The following is a 19,496-nucleotide window of genomic DNA, read 5'->3' on the forward strand; positions in this document are numbered from 1 at the left end:
GCTTCATCAAGAGAAACCTCTCTCCAAATGTGGAGGAACTAACATGTAACAGCGCCATGAATTGAGTCATACCGAAGCCAAAGGTTCGAGATTGTCGGGTGATGAGGAGATGGAGGCTGTATGAAGTGTCTTGAGCATTCAGGTATAAAGAGACGACAATGTCCTTGTGAGATGGCAGTTTAATCTCCTACCCTCCTCATCAAATCGACTTTAAAAAGAGAAACCATATCTATAATCAGTTTACCGACATTCTTCATAGTGAAAATGGCACCTCAAACTTGGCTCATTACTGGCGCTTCATCTGGCCTTGGCCTACATCTCGCCATCATCGCCGCAAAGCAGGGCAACAAGGTTGTTGCCACGACACGCTCTCTGGAGCGAGGCCAAAACATCCAAGAGGAAAACATCAAGGTCGCTCGTCTTGATCAGAATGAGCCACTGGACAAGATAAAGGCCGATGTTGATGCCATCGTCAACGCTCACGGCCCCATTGACATTGTCGTCAACTGCGCAGCTTATGTACACACCGGTATCCTCGAGGACCTCACGCCGGAAGACACATACCAGCAATTCCAGACCAACGTGTTTGGTGCTCTCAACGTCTACCGCGCCATTCTTCCTCACCTAAGAAGCAAGAGATCTGGAACCCTGGTGACCATCGGATCAATGGCTGCATGGTTTGCTCACCCGGCGGCTAGCATATACAACGCTTCCAAGGCAGCTCTACGATTACTCAGTTTTGGTCTGGCTAGTGAAGTTAAGCCTCTAGGCATCAAACATCTACTCGTGGAGCCTGGCCGCTTCAGAACGGAATTGCTCAAGCAAGATGGAAACTTCAGAACATCAAATGGAAGCGACGGCATAGCAGATTACAGAGAAATCAGTGAAGCGGTCAAGCAGGGCATTGCTCGCGAAAGCGACAAGCAACCTGGTGATCCTATCAAGGGAGCTCAGGTCATTTACGATGTAGTGACGTCCAGCGGTGTGGCCAAAGACAAGGAAATGCCTACATTCCTGCCCTTGGGACGTGATGCCATCGAGGAAATCACTACATCAGCACAGTCAGCAATTGATGTCTGTCAGGAGTGGAAGGAAATTGCCAGCTCAACAGATTATTAAAATGATGTATGAGATATTGTCAAATAGAGAGTGTGTAAATAGATTACAAATGTTATGGCAGCAGTCCATTGTGTCTATCCAGAATCTCGTATCCCAAATTTAAAGGCGGCGACAATAATATATACTAAAGCAATATAGCGATAGAAGCAGATGCTTAAGATCCAAAGCATCTAGGTAAAAAGGATATTCTCTATATTGAGTTATGACACCTAACTTGAATTCAGCGGACATGTGGTCGCTTGTGCGTTAGATAGCGTCTCCCTTTATTTTCTCTATTATGGAATAAATAGACGCCAAAGGCTGTGGCACAGCCTTTTATTGAACCAGCTGTTGCAGTTTTATTGAAACTGAAATGAGAAGTCATAAGAGAAGAAAGTAGCAATAGTAGCTAATACTTGAAGGGCCAGATACCTATCTAGGCAGTAGTCGCTGAAATACGTGATGGCCAACTCTGTGTGCTGGCTCGCTGTCACATTCTTCATTTACTAAAGGCCAAGATATCTCAGCCTACTATCAGTATTAACGACTTCCCTCCATTAAGAAGAGCGATTGTCTCTTTCCGCAAGCTCGAGTACTCTTTTTGCCATCTGAACCCGTAATTTTGTTTGACGCTCACGTAACTGCTTGGTGAACCCGTCGCCTAACTCCTCTACGCATCCAACCCGTCGAACTACAATCTCCCCACCTTGCATCGGAATCTTCTTAGCCCAGTCCAGAGCCTCTTCTGCATCCTTGGTTTCGACAATCCACCAGCCGCAAATATGAGTTTCCGTACTGACATTAAAAGGTCCCGGAATTACTTCCGGCGGGCTGTCTGTGGCGTACTTCAAGCGATAACTGTCGACAGAGGTTGGTCGGAGGCCTTGAGCATCGAGCAAGATGCCAGCCTCATTTAGTTCCTCATTATATTTGCACATCGACTCGAAGACCTCTGGGGGAATTTCTGCTGGTGGAGCTTCAGCCATGACATTGGCTTTCATTAGAAAAATAAATGAAGGCATTGTGATGTATGAGAATTAAGCCTGTACTCGAAATGGGCTCCTTATTTGGAAGTTGTTCGTGTCTTGACAGTTGAAGAAAAGATGAATACAGCCAGACTATATATGCATTATATCATGATTTATCATGGGGCCGAAGATTCGTATCCGTTAAATAGCATGCAGGCAGCAACCCCTCATGTCAAGGCAAGTTGCGCGAGAGGCGTTTATTTAGAGTGGAAATGACGACAAGCGGATGTATTTGTTTCATTCTAAGTTTCTGTGCATGAATTAACTCGTTTTTAAGCATACAGCTAGCTTGAACGTTAAAAATTGATTGGTCGACCAAATTGGAGAAGATGCTCTCCAAAAGTCACCGCATTACGGTCAACGCATGACACATCCATCAAATCACGAGGGTTATGGTACAGAAATAAAACCTCTTGTCTCTATTCAAACAGGCCTTGTTATATCCAGGCAAAAAGTATGCAACGCTGTTTTCTCTAGAATCACAAGTTCCAACCCACTCCCAACTAAACACCCTTTCTCCACAAACCGTGCATATTTCACAAAGTATTCAAATTGTTTGTTTTAGCAGACACATGCTTTATCCAGACGGTACTCAAAGGCGAAATCAAAGTCAGACGAATCATCAACGATAGTAATCTTCTTAGTTCCTATTCCAATAACGTTAGTGCTGCTGTATCCATGTCGCCAAGTCATGTGCACTTACCTCTCGGAATCTTGAATGATCCCCAGAACCCATCGTTCGCAATACTTCGTAGAGCTCCGGCTGCACCAGATCCCACATCGACCATATGGATGTTGGCTCTCTTGTATTTTTCTTCGCCTAAAGTGAGCCTGCCATGTGTAGTGCCAAGTTTCACGCCGTCGATGAAAACGGTGTATTGTTCGGAAGTTGTCTCAGTATCAGCGATAGTAAGCACCAGGTCGGTATCGTACTGGCCCACATGAATCTCTCCTTCTTGGCCTAATCGTTTATTTGAAACACCTCTAGTCCAAGGTAAGACTTCTCTTCCTAGACATGGGTTATATGCAGAGCACGATCCGTAAAAGTGAATCATGGCACCTGTTTCAGACTTGTACCAAACGTCATCGGCGTGGGTTCCTTGTGGCACAGGTCAGCAGATCAGTGTATCGATCCCTTTCGGGTAACTGAAGACAATAACTCACCAGCCGGAATTAAAAAGTCCAGACCGGAGCCATGCGGCTGAATTTGCTTGCCGTTGATATAAAGCGTCAACTGTCCTCCACCAAGCTTTGTCACCCACATATCGAAGGGATAGATGTAATGAGAGAGCTGCTGGTTTGGATTAGGTAGAATCATTCTGTCGTGGCCTGTTGATGATAACTTTTTGGGGATATTATTATTTTCGAGAGCAAGCCATTTGCAGGGCGAGCTATCGAAGGAACAATTCCACCATTCTCTGGTAGGGCTTGGGGGCGGTGACTGGCGCTTCTTAGGCACTTCTTTCTTATCTTGATGAATTTTTTCAAAAAGATTGATTCCAGTCTCTAGAGAGTTCATCTGGTACCGAATGAATGAATCCAAATGCATCTCATCATAGGGAAAACATTCTGCAAAAGCTCGGCGGAGAAGCGTCTCCAATTCAGCAGATTTTGCCGCCTTTGTACAAGTAAGGGGTTTGCACAATCCAGTGGGCTGAGGACCTGTAAAAGTATTATAAGGTTTACTCAACACCGTCATGAGTTGTTTACTCACACTTGGGTTGAGGCTTCACACAGCGTCCATCTTTCACCTCGAGGCCTTTTGAACAACAGACCCATTCCCCCGTATCGTGATCTTGGTGAATGGTGCTCAAGTCTTCGCTAGGGCCGCAGATGTCGGAGACTTGGACGCACTTCCAGGCTCCTCTCACTTGCTGGGCAACTTGACCTATGCATCTGTTAATATAGGTGTGACTTTCTCAACACACTTGGTGCACCTTTCTGATGGCAGTATTCGGCCTAGATTTGAAGATTATCAGAATCAAAATATTTCGAATAGATTCCAAATAGTATTTGTAACTCACTATTCCTGCAGGAGGCGTGATTTTGGCCGACATTGCCGCGTGAAATAGGGCAATGGCCCCAAGGATTAGCGAAACTCTCATGACTTATTATTTTTTATTCAACCAAATTGAAGTGAAGTTCTTAGGAGAGAAACTGATTTGGATCAAAATATTTCGTACAGGCTAGATATTTCTTAATATACATTCACCAAGAGCCTCAATGCAAGGGTGAGGCAAAGCCGCTGCCACCTCTCCATAGAGAGGCTCATTACAGGCAATATCCGAGAGTCTCGAGAGATCCGGTGTCGCTGGATGTGCCTCAATACAGCCTTCATCTTTGATGTGAAGCCTTTTCAGCCCAACTCTCCATATTAATTGCAACATCGTGAACCCGATAAGCCTCTGGTCGAATGGTGGAGTGCTCCATTTCCATGTGTCCAGCTGTTGACCGTCTTTCGTCCCAATAGAAGGGATGAAGTACATTGAAGTAGCCTTCTCAGCCTAGGCCACAAAGCCACCGACCTTGAGTCCATGGAGGGTGGGACTGGGCTGGGGGCCGCCGAATCATCACCGAAGAATACGTAAAGTGCCACAAATTGCTTGCCACGTCAAGAGATTCAGCTCACTGCAGAGCCTCAACGAGGCCACAAATGTCTCACTTGACCACGTCGGGCATTCAGCGGCCAGTTTGTTTTGTCTCGGGAGCTGTATATATGTCTCGGAAGAAGTGTATGCATATTTTAGGCAGCGATGACATTTTATAATGGTAATTATGCCATGCAACAAGGGTATGAGATGATAAGCACCTTGATGTCTATTATTCAGCAAAGCCTGTTTCATTAATCATGCTATCAATCCAGAACTGTCATTGAGACAGTCAACGAATATGCAGCCCTTGATACAACTAGACGGCATTATTTAAGTTGAATGTAAATGCAGGAAGGTGTCATCTTCAATCTAGTTATCAATTTCCATAGAATCGGCTATCTTTTATTTGTTTTCAGTTTATTTCATAATCTATCTCTAATCTTACTGGATATCCGTAGTCTGCATTCAACACAGCGAGAAGAAAAAGAAGGCCTCCGTTTCCCTAATCATCTTCCCAAGTTCCGTTAGTCTTAGCCTCCTCGCAAACATCCTTTGCATAGACCTGCGAGGCCGGAATATTAATAATCACTTCTCTTTCTCCTCGGCGTGGGTCCCTTAAAAAAGTGAAGGAGAAGCCTTGGTACCAAATCACCGTTGGCGTCGCATTTTGGAGAGTTACTCCTATTCTCACTGGCTATATTAGTCCGATGATATGGAGCTAAGTAACAAAATGTAGCGAGTTATAGCAGCTCCACGATGTGGCTGACGCAATGCTTTAGCTACAATTATGTAGATCAACTATATTCACCAGGAAGAATAGTACTGTTGCTTAAATTATCTAGTAAAAGCTTTCGTCAAGGGCGTGAGGCCTCCTCCGCCAGTCGTCGGTACTCGTGGTCGATAGGCAAATTGTTTTGACACGACCAACTAGTCAAAATTAGTGATACTCGTTTTCTAGATTATCTTATCTTACTTAGCACTCACATCTTGCATTTATTATCGTCTCCGCCAGATGCAAAGAGATAAGGGTCGACCGGGCTCCATGTGGCATGGTTTGTCCGAGAAGGACAGTGGCCCTGTTCGAGCCCTGCAAGAGTTCCCGAATTCAGGTCCCAGACGCTTATGTAACCATCTGTTTTATATTGTGAGCCCTCTTCTGCAGCGGTAAAGGATGTAAAATGACTCCTACCTTCTTCGGGCCTTAAGACAAAGGCGTCATTGATACCCCCTACAGATCCTTGCAATACATAGTGGCTTTTTCTTATCCCAATGCGTTGTTGAACAATTTCGCCACTGGGGAGTAGGCGGATGTCAAATCCCCCATCTGTGTATCCCACAACAATGAGGCTGAGGCCGTCGCTAATAGAAACCCAAGTTGGCCGCCCCCTGAGAGGAATGTCAGCAAATGGTTTCTCAGCCGCAACCTGAAATATCAACATATTTTCCGTGTCTGTTATCGCCACAAGCCATTTTCTGTCCTTCGAAATAGCACTATATTGGAATCGTAGACTTTGATCTTCAACCCAAGAGCGATGACGACCTTCGGATATCTCCATGCTCACCACTCCAAATGTTTTGCTCAAGGAAATTAGTATGACAGATCTCCCGTCAAGTGACCAATGACATCCAACTCCTACTTCATGATACAGTGGCAAAATCTTGATCAATTCCCCAGTCTACTCAATCTGTCAGCTGGATCAGATCAATCGGCTGCATTGCAGTAGGTAAGCTCGCCTTGGAATTCCATAGCCTCGGCTTACCATCAAAGCTGAGGGTCACAATCATTGAATCATCTGGACTCCAAGCAGCATTAGTAACAGGCTTGTCGTGGTCCAATGTTTTTTGTAATTCGATTTTTTGAAGGTCAAAGATTAGCGCTTTGCTTGAAGAAAGGCAAAGAGCTAGCTGTGAACCGTCCCCTGAAAAGACACATGCCCATACTTCCCCATCAGTCGCTATTTCTTTAACCATGGTGAATGAAATCTGACGCATTTCCGAGGTTTGGCAAGAAACTTCTGCCATTTTTGATTCAGATGCTAGAACCGCGTATAATCCCAAATGGGTGCTCCATTCGAGATTCGTGCGGCCGTAAAGATCCACGTGCTTGAGATCAAAGTTGCCATTCTCAAGTATAAGCTTAATAATAGTTGTATTTTTGCCCAATAGAGCACAGGTTAGAAGATCCCACCCATGAGATTCTTGGATATTTGTCTCAACGCCATCTTGCACAAACAAATACCTAAAAAAATCCTCATCGCCGCGTATCGCCGCCAAGAGCAGTGGTGTTTTCCTATCGTTATCTTGAGCGTTTAATTTAACCCTAGATTCTGATTGGAGTGTTTTCCACATAGCAGTACGTTTTTCGAGATTGTTCCGGGATGACGGTGGCCTTTGAGGGTAACCTTTTCGATCAGATGTCTTGCTAACCATTTGGTCCATGACAGTCTGTACGATGTCCTTCACGTTGGAGGACGGAGGCTTTTTACCCAAAACATCTCTTGTTGTGTATTTTTTGACTTGGGTGCTCATTTCTGGGTTGAATTCCAGAGGCGCTCCTAGTAAAACATCATATCCGACAATTACGTTGCAGTCGAGAAGCAGATCTAGGAGTTTACAGTCTGCAAAGATAACTGATTCGTATAATTGAGCTGACATCCGCAAACTCTGAGCACCGAAATCGTTAAAACGGCGAATGAATTGCGAAACATCCTCTGAAATAAGATGTGAGTTAAGGAATGTACGTTCAAGAGCAACCGAAATAGCATACCCATACTCTTGAAGGTAAGGGGCAATAAATGAAGCAAGTAGAAGCTCGCCATGATCGTCATTGGCGAGGCACACCTCATGCTCTTGAGCATGATCCCACACTGAAAAGCAAGCATAGAGTAGAAGTGGATATTTTCCTAGTTTCTGATTTTTTCTTATAGCGTTGTCGTAGGCGCTCATGTACGCAAAACTACACCTTAAAATGAACCAATGGCAGTCTCTCGGTATTAATCTGAACGACGAGGGTGAAACTTGAGTTGATTGCAAATATTCTTTCACTGAGAAATGAGAGAATGAAACTATGTCGTATTCGAACCGAGAATCCTTGCCAATTGGTTCAGTGCTTGTGACAAGTCCGGAAAGAATGTTCAAGACATCCGAAGCCGAGCTAAAGCGATTCTGATACACGCAAGAGACTTTGAACTCACTAGAAGAAGGCAGAATATTTGCTTCATCACTTTCTTCTACATCAAAAACTGCAAGCTCGGCAATTTCTGCAAGATTCAGTGGCCGTGTTGCACATGCCAGCCACCTCAGAACTGCCATGGCTTCGAGCCGGTAATTGTCCCGATCAATGCGCTGAAGAATACGTCTATATGTTTCGCCTAAATCACGAGGAAGTCGTTTCAACGCTCGGTTGACATCGATCTCTCGTGTTTTCCCCCTCAATTCCTGTATTTGAAGATCTGCCCAGCGGAAGACGCCGTCAGCATTCCGGACAAGATGTTGTATGACCCTTTCCTTAAGGGGAGCAGACCAAGCCGCAAATGAATCTTGTTCTGTCACCAAAGCTTGTAAGTGATTGTGTGTGTCCGAGTCAACATATGTAGCTAGGAGAGCCACCGAATTCGTGGGAATAGAGAGTTGTGATATTTTCATCTCAATGTCGACCTCTAGGCGACTGGTGATGAAAATATGCAGTTTTGTTTCAACCTTTTCAAGCAAGCTGGCCAAGAAAGTAATAATCTCCTCTCGGATCAACAGTGAGTCGCATTCATCCAAGGCATCGATTACAAGAAACGTTTCCTCCGATAGACCGATGACATTTATTAATAACGCGTCAAGCTCTTCCATTGGTGGGGTCTTAGAAGGGAAATGAGCGTCGTAGAGATCTCTGAAGGCTCGTGGGATGAAGAATACATCAGCATTCTCAGGATGAGGAAGAGAAAGCCTCTTCAAAATTTGTACTAAAAGAGTGCATTTCAGGTTGCGAAGACTCTGAGAGTCCTTATTCTGAAACGAAAAGTAATAATATGCGAGATGCCAAGCATTAGAGTCCTCGAGGAGCTCAATAACTTTAGACGTCATAATTGTCTTTCCCGACCCGGCTGCACCCGCTGTTAGCCATCCTTGAAATGTATATGTATCCATATCAATAAGTGAAATAGTCTTACGTTTTCCATGTAACCAAAGTAAAGACTTTTCTTTCATCCATGCTTCCATATATTTATGCACAAACCAGTTGCCTGTGCTAGCACTGGATTTTCTGGCGCCTCGGGATTCTGAGTAAAAGCGTTGCTGATCTATGTATGGGAGCCATCCTAAGAGACGATCTCTCGTCTCTTTCGTGTGATGATCTAAGATAAACCAATATCAATAGTGTAGGAGAGTAATGAGATTGTTAAACTTGCCTTCAATAATGGCTGTTGGCAAAAAATAATGTTAGAAGAAGTCTCAATAAAATAAATGAGCTATGAAATAGGAAACACAACTAACCTTGGTCGCTAATTGCGCGCCGAAGGCGCTTAAATGCATTATCCTGTCCTTCACCATATATAAGCGGTATGTAAACACTGAAGATACCCAGAAGAGAGTAAGCCTTGTCTTCAGGGTATGTCGTAAAACGGCCATCTGACCACGACATTCGCTTATCAATACTAATCTCAGATAATTCCCGTCCTCGAAGCACATCGAGTGGAATTTGTGTAATTTCATGAATTTCTTTTTCCAGGGACTCTTTGCTACCCAGGCGCGCGTATTCCGACGAAAAGAATTCCACTTTCGCCGGGGCCAATAGTTCTTGTAACGTCCAACCTCGGGTGAACCACCGACTTTTGCGAAAGAAAGACTCCCAACTCAATGAAGATGAGGAGTCATGCTGGCTATCATCTTTTTGTACCGTTACATCAGACAGATATGCGTAACATTTAGCAGCGTTCTTGTACAAGCGAAACATGGAGTTGATCTCCCTTTGAAGCTCTGTACTATTCGACTTGTCAATACAGCAGGTATCTATCCAGAAGTAAGATAATCCATCTGAGGCAGCTTGTATGGCGCAAAATTGTATTTTGCAATACCCCAGCTTATCTGAGCCTTTGCCAGCAGCGATATTGCTAAAGGTGACTTCGTCATCTTTGTCACCCCAGGTATGAGAGAGAATCGCATATGGCGGAGGTTCGTTGATGAAATCTTTGGTGCACACCAGGCGATTACCGCTGAAGCTGAGAAGACGCATAGTTCTAAATCGTATATTCTTTAGACTTGGTTATTGACGTTGTATGTACTGAGTTTCGCTTAATATTGAGTTATTTATATGCACGTGAGACATGACTTCTCCAAAGTTATCTGCATGTACCAACGACTTATCAGGCTACAATGAAGAGTAAGGCAGACTTGTGTTTATTCATGCATGGCGGCCAATCAAAATCTAAACCGTTGCCAAATCACAAGAGCCGTTTCTCCGCTCCGTTTTCATCCAAGCTATGTACCTACTTGTACTTTGCTTTCTTGATGGAGAATTACTGTGTTAAAGACATTTAAAATGACTTCAAAAATGGAATTATCCCTTCCAAATGCTCGCCCATACGAATTTGCCTTTCCTCTTGCTACCACAGCATTCATCGTAATTGATATGCAACGGGATTTTCTAGATCCAGATGGCTTCGGATCCATTGCATGTGGAAACCCCGCCATCTTCTCGGCTGTCCGCAAAATCGTGCCAAATGTCCAGAGAGCTTTAGAAGCGGCACGTTCCATGGGCTTGCATGTCATTTATACCCGGGAAGGCCATCTCTCGAATCTCTCAGATTTACCTGCTACGAAAAGATTTAGGCAGGTAAATGCGCCAAATGGCAACCAATTGATAGGCATCGGCGATGAGGGTCCAATGGGGAAACTGTTGGTGAGAGGCGAGAGGGGTCACGATATTATTGACGAGCTGAAGCCGTATCCTGGGGAGCCAATTATTGACAAGCCAGGAAAAGGAAGCTTTTGGGGTACCGGATTTCATAGGCTGTTGCTTGCGAGAGGGATCACTCATCTGATACTCACTGGCGTGACCACGGAGTATGTCTCTAGGGAAAGCAGTGCACTTTGGCTATGCAATCGACTAACAGCGATTTTAGATGTTGCGTGACGAGTACGTTGCGAGAATGCAACGATAGAGGCTACGAATGTTGTGTTCTTTCGGACTGTACCGAGGGGTTTGATCCAGCGATGGTGGCGACATCATTGGACATTGTATGCTGTCAAGATGGCCTCTTCGGATACGTCGGCCATAGCGGAGAGTTCATTTCACAGACGAATGAAGCACACTCTCTCAAGCCAGCTCTCACTGTAGATCTTGATGCTACAGCACTTCCCTCTATCAATGAGCTCAGAGGTCTATACAGAAATGGTCTGCTTAATCCAGAAGCAGTCATACAATCTGTGCTTGAGCGCATAGCCAAATGCGAGAGCATCAACCCATCTGTGTGGATCTCAAAAGAATCTCCAGTGGATATACTAGCAGCCGTCAGAACATTATCTGCGACCTACGCCGGCAAAGAGCTTCCTCCTCTCTTTGGCATCCCATTCGCCGTAAAAGATAATATCGATATCAAAGGTGTTGTTACTACAGTTGCATGCGACAGCTTCGCCTATACTGCCACTGCTACAGCTCCAGCGATTCAGCATTTACTTGATGCTGGGGCAATATATATAGGAAAACTAAATCTCGACCAGCTTGCCACTGGTTTAACAGGTTGCCGATCGCCTTATGGCATTCCTCATAGCTACTATAGCAAAAGGCACATCTCCGGCGGCTCATCTTCTGGGTCCTCCATTGCCGTCGCTGCCGGTCTTGTTTCTTTTGCCATTGGAACCGACACAGCCGGAAGCGTTCGTGCTCCAGCGGCCTTCTCCGGCGTCGTCGGCTTCAAACCCACAAAGGGTACCATTTCCGCAAGAGGTGCGGTACCTGCCTGTCAGAGCCTTGATACCCTTGGTATCTTAGCACCTTCTTTGTCAGACGCGAGACAAGTCTGGTATGTGATGGATCAGCATGACCATTTAGATCCATATGCCAAACCACCATCAAGCCTGCCCACTTGGATAGTGGATTATCGAGGATTCAGAGAGGGAGGGTTCACCTTTGGCATACCTCCAGATTCTTTGCTACAAATGTGCTCTGCAAAATACCAAGAGCTGTTCAAAGTAGCTGTTGGTAAATTGCAATCGTGCGGAGGAACTCTGATTGACATTGACTACGCGCCATTTGCCAAGGCTGGCGATCTGATTTACAATGCATCCCTTGTCCATGAACGTCTTGCTTCAATCGGCTACGAATTTATTGTAGAGAATATTGACACGTTTCATCCCACCACTAAATCCATCTTTCAGGGTGTTTTATCATCTAACTTAAAGGCCTGGGAAGTGTTTCGAGATCAAGCCACACAAATGCAATGCATCGCCGAGGCGCGCCGAACGTTCAACAAACTTGAAGAGGGTATCGATGTTCTCGTTGTGCCGAGCATGCCTTGGCATCCTACTATACAAGAAATATTGGATGATCCACTGGCTCTGAACTCGAAACTTGGGCTATTCACACATCCTGCAAATGTTGTTGATCTCTGCGGCGTCAGCGTTAACGCCGGATGGATAGATGAGGAAGGAATACGGCTACCGTTTGGTATCACGTTTCTTGGTGACAGTGGATATGATGGGAAGGTTCTAGATATCGCAGCTATTTTTGAAAATCTTATCAAATAGTATAAAGGAATATTTACCCGTCGTGGTGATATTTTGCGACAATCTCAATACGTGTATTCCATGATTCGGACTTGTCAACAGGCTTGATGCCGACGCAAGAGCCGTTCCCCACTAACAAACATCCGGAGTCCACTGCCGATGCGGGGATGCCGCCAGATAGAGGAATTGAATCCTTGTTCAACTTTAGAAATTTATCTCATGATTAAAATAAATATAGTTTTGACTGTTCACTTTGATCTATTCCTCGGAGCAAGAATTGATCAATATCAGCATTAAGCGTTGGACGTTCAGCCGAATTCACTTATTAATTGCTTGCCTGGCAGTAACAAGTCGCAACATCTTGAACATGGCAACATCAATACCGACTACTCAATCCGCAGCCATCATCGAAAATGCTGGACCAAATGGAATAGTTCGAATTGATAATTCATATCCGGTTGAGGCTCCGGGGAGGAATGAAGTTCTTGTCAAGTTGGCATTCAGCGGCATCTGGTAAATATTTTAACCGTGCTTTTCGTAGGTAGCGCCTATTACTGGGTTATACTAATATCTGTCAGCGGATCAGAAGTTCGAGCCATGCTTGGCTGGGGGAAATACAAGCCCGTCGTAGGCCACGAAGGAGTCGGCATAGTTGTCAAAACAGGCGAGAATGTCACAGAGTCGATACTCGGCCAAAGAGTGGGCGTCAAATGGCTTCACAGCGCATGCAGCCTATGCTCAGAGTGCAAAAGCGGATCTTCAAATCACTGTATAAAGCCTGTCTTTACTGGTCTTCACGTTCAAGGAACCCTGCAGCAATATGTCATCGCTGATTCACGATACTTGACAAGGATCCCTGATGGCTTACCTGGAGAAGCGGCATCTCCCCTGCTATGTGCAGGATTGACCATGGCGGGCGGGATTGCAAAACTCGACAAGAGTATACCCAGTGATGGCTGGGTCGTGGTTTCAGGCTCCGGTGGTGGCTTGGGACACATAGGAGTCCAAATAGCCAGCAGATTGAGAGGGTTCAAGGTTATCGCAGTCGATTCCGGGGCATCCAAACGCGAACTCAGTCTACAATGCGGTGCTCAAGTCTTCATCGACTTTGCCACAGAGAATGTCGAAGATAGGGTGAAGGAGATAGCTGGAGAAGGCGCTCATGCGTGTCTTATTGTATCTGGATCCGAAGCCGCGTTTGAGCTTGCCCCAAAGTTGGTTCGAAACACAGGATTGTTGGTTGTCATTGGGTTACCCGCTGCCACCTTCAATTTCCCCTTGGCCGCCAGCTTATATGCAGCAAAAGGTATGGTGACACTTGTTCGAAACGGTAACCTCGCTAATTGTGTTCCCTTGATAGCGCTCACTGTCACCGGTGTCATGGTAGGAAATGAACAACAGATGGAGGAACTTCTTCAACATACAGTCGCAGGCGTCATCAATCCCGTTGTTCAGGTCGAGGAATTTTCACAAGTCCCGCATATTTTCGAGAAGCTCAAAAACAATGAAGTAACAGGGCGGATAGTGGTGAGGATCCCCGAGTAAGATGAAATAGAGTTATTACATGTAGTCTTGCACGCACATATTTGGATCAAACACCTGGTTCATAAAGGCGATGCAGATAATTATTTATTTACGACTGTATTACAAGATATCTCTTTGTGTCTCATGAATACCTGTAGAATAAACTTCAAATTTTACTTTCCGATATCATAACATCAGCATCTCCACCAAAAATTCCACCTTGCCCGCAGATCGCCATTCCATGTCCCAGCAGAGTCTCTCACGTGATGCCGTCTTGCTCTGACGTCTGTGGTCGCAAAGCTTCAAAGTTTACACAAACCAAGAACACTTTATGGTGACACGTATTCGTATTCAAAGATATCCAATTGTTCAAATTACCGCAATTGTGGTGCAAAATGCCGTTTCCAATCATGACCGCGACGCTGCAGGCGGCAGCCCTATCAACAGCCTCCAATTTCTGTGCCCAATTCATTGAGGCATACTGGAACAAAGTGAGACTCCTTAACTACCTACGGAATGCACTATGATCCCAATGCCTCTGTTTTACATTATCGATACATGTATTTAATACTCACCGTCTCGGTGGCAGCGCATCTTCCATCTGGACCTCATCCAGCTCTTCCGATTTATCGTATATACACTCATCACCGCTCCGCCAAACTACCTATGGCAACAATTTCTCGAAAGGTCCCTACCGGCGCGTCCTTCTATCCAACAGTCACATGATTATGGAGATAAGGATATTGAACTCAGAGAGATGGAAGAAGCAGCTACCGGGCCTTCTATTGGCGGGGGATCGCAGTCGCAACCTGCGAGAACGGCTCAGTCCAAGTTCAGTATCCGAAATACTCTGGCCAAGTGGTTCATCGATTGCATCACTGCTGGAGCCATTATGAATACTGTTGCATTCTTGGTCATCATGGGTTTGTTAAAAGGCCAACCAATGGCTCAGATATCTTCCAACATTAAATCGGTGGGTTATCGACCAACGCTTCCTTCCTCCTCCTAAAGAGATAATAGCGGCAACTAATTTTGGCATTCTAGGAAACAATTCCTATCATCATAGCAGGATATAAAATTTGGCCAATTGCCTCGATTGTTAGCTTCAGCTTTGTCCCAGTTCACCGCCGTATTGTGTTTCTGAGTTTCATTGGCCTTCTGTGGGGCATTTACATGAGTTTGGTCGCGGCAAGAGTTTAGCCCACTACTTGGTTCAAAGCCTTTTTTTACTGTTACATTATGTCAACATTGATTCTACATCGGACATTGGTAGCCTGGGTGTTGTATAAACAAGCGCTCCACATATGTGAAGCATTCATATTTATGTATATGCCTTCGTAAGGCGTAGAAAGCTATGTACACCGAAAAGATGCCTTTTTTTGCAAAACAAATGGCTTGTCCACATCATCGTTCATCATCATTCGTTTAGCACTTCTGGGGCTTCCAGTTGGGGATAATGTAGCCACCGTTGGGGTCGTTAATGTCGAAGGTGTCCTCGCCCCTCCATGCGTGGAGGAACCAGCCAACGTTCTGAGCCTTGAAGTAAGCGCAGTTGTTGTCAAAGGTCTTCCAGTAGTTGGTGTACTGAGTGCGGCCGAGATCAGTGTGTCCGGGGTAGTGGGAGGTAGGTCCCCAAGCCCACTGAGTCTCAGTGATGAAAGTAGGCAGGCCAACGTTGGTCTTGACCCAGCTGATCTGAGACTGGATGTAGCTCCAGGCCTGGGACTCGGCCTGGTTGAAGTGGTAGAAGGGCATGGGGTGGATGTGAGCAACATCGGAGTTGGCCTTGACACCGGCACCGATGGAGCCGAGGCCCTTACCGCCGCTGCCGCTCATGGTACCGGGCCGGTCCCAATCCTCGCTGATGCCGACCAAAATTCCCTTCTTGTTAAGGGTTGCGCGGAACTTGCCAAGGTCGTTGACGAAGTTGCCCTGGTCCATACCATCACCAACAGGCTCAGAGCCGAACTCAGCCCAGTGAACGACGTAGGGGGCAATGGCCGAAACCGAGGGGTCGTTGATGGCATTGTAGATGGCCTGTTGGGACTGCTGCCAAACGGTCTGAATGGTTTTGTTAGAACATTGTTGCTACTGAGACAGATATCAAGAAAGACAAGGTATACTTACGCCACCACCAAAGTTGGTCCAGACCTGGACAATCAGGCCCATGTTGTTGTTATAAGCGGCCTTGATAGCGTTGATGAAGACGCTAGACTGAGTGCACACAGGGTAGTACATGCGCACAATGCTGGCACCGAAATCCTTCTTCATCTGGGCAAAGTCCTTGTTCATCTGGGCATAGCCGTTGGATGAGTCGGCGCAGTTGCCATCTTCCAGAGGGTAGGAGAAACCCATGAAGCCATAGTAGTCCGACTGAGGGCACCACCACTGGTCGAGGGGAGTGCTGGGAGCAACAAAGTTACCAGGCAGAGTGGCGTTGCCGAGAGGGAAACAGTTGCCAGCAGCGGCGGCAGTGGGAGCCGCAAGAGCGGGAACAGCTGCCAGAGCGGCGAGCGAGAGCAGCGAGGAGAGCATGGCTGCGGATCTGTCTCTTTAGAAGGCTTGATCCGGGATGAGAGGAGGTGATGGTTGAGAGATGATATCGGCCGAGAAGAAAGTAGATGCCAAGCCGGGCTATTAATACTTGTTTAGATCTCCTGAGGCTGATTATACAAACAAGCTCGAGACAGCTCCTGGTCTGCCTTATCCAGGCGAAGATACTGCCCAACGGCAAGGCGGGAGGCCAAGACGGGAGGCCCTACTAGCATCAAGGGGGGTATTTCCGGCCCCTCGTTATTCATGCTCGTCACTACCAGTACAGCTTCATCCATGCAGAGTAAGGAGCAGCCTCTCCAAGGGACCCCAAAAGAGCAGTTGAATTAATCATGATCATGCCCTCCCCACAAATGCAACAAACCAGCCAGCTCATCCCCTGCTCTCCGAAGCCTGACAGATGCTCATATGGACGGACAAATATAGCCCGCCAGAAACCGAAAGACGAGGCCATTCGCTCTTTTGCCCAGCTGGGCAGAAAAAGGCCCGACTGAAGCTGTCGAACTGCCTCCACCGGCAATTACGGCAGTGTAGCGGCATGACAATCATCAAATCGGTAAACGTTCCATTGAGCTTAATCGCCATGCTCATTGCCTTATCCGGTTGTAGCAAGTGAAATGAACGGGGTAGCATGTTCAAGATCCAGCTTCCCAGATGAGAATCGAGGAGGCTGTTAAGCTCAGGCTAGCAGGGGGGTGTGACACGCGCTACCTCGGACATACCCAGTCGTGAATCGCGCTTCTGCCATATTCTTCGTATTTTACGTTTGCCTCCTGTGCCAATTGAGTTGGTCATGCGTTTCTAAATTCCCAAGAAGGGCTTCCGGCCGATTGAATTCGGCCGTTCCGCACGATAAATGCACCAATTGAGGTTGATGAGCAGCGACGCTAGAAGATAGCTTCCAGCGGAGGAGCAGAGGTTAGAATAAGCCAAGAAGAGCTTATACATGCTTAACCCACGAGTTCTCAGCTCTGACCAGGCCAAGCCTATCCTCGGCAACTCTCCTAGCCCCCCCCCCCAGTTGCCGATCTTGCTGGGCTAGAACCCTTCATGAGCTTGGCACGAGGCCTGTCTAGCCCATGCTTCTGCGCGATGACGGAGCAAAAATGTGCTAGGATCTAAGTTTAAGGTTACTCCGCGTTTTGCTAGCACATAGAACGAGAGAAATACGAGTGTAACCTAAGCATGTTGCATGTTGAGTACAAGTCCTTTCCAGGCCCACGCTTACTCAGGCCCGTCGATTCAAAGGGGAAACAAAAAGGCTCGACAATTATGCTGTATATAGCAGCTCCTTCTAGAAGGAACTCATTTAAGCGTCATAATGCGGCCAATCACTTCTTTACTGGCTCTAGTCCGGCGAAACACACCGCAGCTTCTGCGCCCATCTAAGTATTTGTTTCGAAGATCCATCTTGACCATAAGCACACTGCACCGAGTACAGCTGGCCTGCTAAAACCAACACGACTATGAATGATGAAATACAGCATGGGACTCAAAGGGGTAGTGACATCATGTAAATTCCACAGCATCGACTGAGGCGGAGAGAGTTACCAAGCCATCAGTGGCGAATATACGACCCCCCTGATGAGAGGGAGCCAGATCAAAATTCCACTATTACCACCGAATGGCCATTCTGAGTTAGCTTATTTTGTCCCCTTTGTCCATATTGGATCATGGTATATCACTGCTAGTTTGCAAAAAGTGGCGCGGGAAGCAATATCATCCACCACCCCGGGACTCAATACAACACCACCGCTAACAAACGGGAGGAAGCAACTGCTTGCAAGCAGCTACATGGACTAGATGGAATAGAGTGTTGTTTCTGAGGAGAGATAGATTACAGAGCTCAAATCAAAGCATTTATGAGCTGTTTTGTGGCAAAGATATGCTAGCAGAGGGACATGACAACCTTGGCAGGCCAAGTCTCCAACTGGATACAGCACGATCCCTGTAAACTGCAAACCAGATTCCCTTTATAATTCTAGCAGCAGCTTGCGGTCAAGTGACGGTGGATAGCATGTCCATCAAAGGATTGCTGACTACATACAGGTATCGTATGTCAGCCATCACCCCTACCACTATCCCATTGAGGTCAAGTCATCGGTTGTCGATTACCATCAGCTGCTTCATATTTTTCTCGTCCATCCGCCTATTAACACATGCATTTTAAGGTAGTCAAAGTCCGAGTTAGTCCAAGGCGCTAATTGTCATATCATGACTTTGTGAAGTATACTATGATATTGCGCAGCCAGTTTCAGTAATTAACAATCTAAACTGCAGGCTTCCTTACATATCCAAATCACGCCATCATAAGAAACAGCGATAGAACAAACAACCCATCGCACAGCAACTCACAATTCCCCAAACGTAGCACCAAGTAGTGCCGTTGTAGCGATTCAGGCCATATCAGCTCACGCATTAGTAACTGCATTTATGTCAGAATCTCTAGCGTCATCCCAATTGGTCTCAGCTGCCATTAAAGGCAATTGCAGGGTTGGTTTCCTATCTCGTATGTTAGTGAGGATATTCATCTTGTTTCTGGGGCCCTGTTCTTTCAAGCATATGGCCGCTGTCACCGCAGCGGGTGTGTTGGTGTGTGATATCTGTCTGACTTTTCTCTCTATGAAATAATAATCACTTTTTTTAATACCCTTGATAGTCCTCGGTATATTTGCTGCCTCTTAGTTTGATATTTATTCTACAGGCCGCATCATTATAAAAGGGAAGGGCTATCCAGCACCCCAGCGGCTAAGAGGAGTTCCGAATAGAGTAACAACGTATAATAAAGATATCTTATTAGCGTTACTTAAATAGAAATTACACACTTCCTGGAGTATCTGCTACTATCGCTAGTTTCTGCTACTATCGCTACTATCTGCTACTATCTATATATTCCTCTAGTATCTGCCATAATTACTATCCAGGCTGCTTTAAATTTAAGAATGGGATGCTGAATAGCGAACTTAGGGTGCTGAATAGTCACTCCCCA

General features: G+C 46.0%; 10 protein-coding genes across 10 annotated transcripts; 4 read left to right on the plus strand and 6 right to left on the minus strand.

The window, feature by feature from the left end:
* Window positions 1-264: 264 nt before the first annotated feature.
* On the plus strand, window positions 265-1,119 carry TRIVIDRAFT_66259 (uncharacterized protein; the record flags this gene model as incomplete). Its single annotated transcript, XM_014096042.1, has 1 exon — window positions 265-1,119. One exon carries the CDS (start codon window positions 265-267, stop codon window positions 1,117-1,119), a length of 855 nt encoding a protein of 284 aa, XP_013951517.1.
* Window positions 1,120-1,655: 536 nt separating this feature from the next.
* Window positions 1,656-2,084, minus strand: TRIVIDRAFT_195267 (uncharacterized protein; the record flags this gene model as incomplete). The annotated part of the gene is made up of 1 exon (XM_014096043.1): window positions 1,656-2,084. One exon carries the CDS (start codon window positions 2,082-2,084, stop codon window positions 1,656-1,658), a length of 429 nt encoding a protein of 142 aa, XP_013951518.1.
* Window positions 2,085-2,687: 603 nt separating this feature from the next.
* Window positions 2,688-4,183, minus strand: TRIVIDRAFT_227161 (uncharacterized protein; the record flags this gene model as incomplete). Its single annotated transcript, XM_014096044.1, has 6 exons — window positions 2,688-2,773; window positions 2,830-3,225; window positions 3,291-3,788; window positions 3,841-4,014; window positions 4,064-4,085; window positions 4,151-4,183. 6 exons carry the CDS (start codon window positions 4,181-4,183, stop codon window positions 2,688-2,690), a joined length of 1,209 nt encoding a protein of 402 aa, XP_013951519.1.
* Window positions 4,184-5,571: 1,388 nt separating this feature from the next.
* On the minus strand, window positions 5,572-6,156 carry TRIVIDRAFT_227162 (uncharacterized protein; the record flags this gene model as incomplete). Its single annotated transcript, XM_014096045.1, has 3 exons — window positions 5,572-5,644; window positions 5,702-5,849; window positions 5,907-6,156. The coding sequence occupies 3 exons, from the start codon at window positions 6,154-6,156 to the stop codon at window positions 5,572-5,574; spliced, it is 471 nt and encodes a 156-aa protein (XP_013951520.1).
* A 1,492-nt stretch (window positions 6,157-7,648) lies between these two features.
* TRIVIDRAFT_160932 (uncharacterized protein) lies at window positions 7,649-8,854 on the minus strand (the record flags this gene model as incomplete). The annotated part of the gene is made up of 1 exon (XM_014096046.1): window positions 7,649-8,854. A coding segment is annotated over one exon (1,206 nt), but the record flags the coding sequence as incomplete, so codon positions are not given.
* Window positions 8,855-9,076: 222 nt separating this feature from the next.
* TRIVIDRAFT_227164 (uncharacterized protein) lies at window positions 9,077-9,938 on the minus strand (the record flags this gene model as incomplete). Its single annotated transcript, XM_014096047.1, has 2 exons — window positions 9,077-9,126; window positions 9,200-9,938. The coding sequence occupies 2 exons, from the start codon at window positions 9,936-9,938 to the stop codon at window positions 9,077-9,079; spliced, it is 789 nt and encodes a 262-aa protein (XP_013951522.1).
* A 306-nt stretch (window positions 9,939-10,244) lies between these two features.
* TRIVIDRAFT_205920 (uncharacterized protein) lies at window positions 10,245-12,451 on the plus strand (the record flags this gene model as incomplete). Its single annotated transcript, XM_014096048.1, has 2 exons — window positions 10,245-10,768; window positions 10,828-12,451. 2 exons carry the CDS (start codon window positions 10,245-10,247, stop codon window positions 12,449-12,451), a joined length of 2,148 nt encoding a protein of 715 aa, XP_013951523.1.
* A 201-nt stretch (window positions 12,452-12,652) lies between these two features.
* Window positions 12,653-14,073, plus strand: TRIVIDRAFT_88512 (uncharacterized protein; the record flags this gene model as incomplete). The annotated part of the gene is made up of 3 exons (XM_014096049.1): window positions 12,653-12,943; window positions 13,009-13,736; window positions 13,791-14,073. 3 exons carry the CDS (start codon window positions 12,798-12,800, stop codon window positions 13,973-13,975), a joined length of 1,059 nt encoding a protein of 352 aa, XP_013951524.1.
* Window positions 14,074-14,349: 276 nt separating this feature from the next.
* Window positions 14,350-15,154, plus strand: TRIVIDRAFT_41772 (uncharacterized protein; the record flags this gene model as incomplete). Its single annotated transcript, XM_014096050.1, has 3 exons — window positions 14,350-14,445; window positions 14,544-14,927; window positions 14,999-15,154. The coding sequence occupies 3 exons, from the start codon at window positions 14,350-14,352 to the stop codon at window positions 15,152-15,154; spliced, it is 636 nt and encodes a 211-aa protein (XP_013951525.1).
* A 225-nt stretch (window positions 15,155-15,379) lies between these two features.
* Window positions 15,380-16,489, minus strand: TRIVIDRAFT_16072 (uncharacterized protein; the record flags this gene model as incomplete). The annotated part of the gene is made up of 2 exons (XM_014095634.2): window positions 15,380-16,015; window positions 16,082-16,489. The coding sequence occupies 2 exons, from the start codon at window positions 16,487-16,489 to the stop codon at window positions 15,380-15,382; spliced, it is 1,044 nt and encodes a 347-aa protein (XP_013951109.1).
* Window positions 16,490-19,496: the final 3,007 nt, after the last annotated feature.

The sequence above is a fragment of the Trichoderma virens genome (assembly GCF_000170995.1).
Source record: "Trichoderma virens Gv29-8 chromosome Unknown TRIVIscaffold_89, whole genome shotgun sequence".
NCBI classification, from domain to species: domain Eukaryota; kingdom Fungi; phylum Ascomycota; class Sordariomycetes; order Hypocreales; family Hypocreaceae; genus Trichoderma; species Trichoderma virens.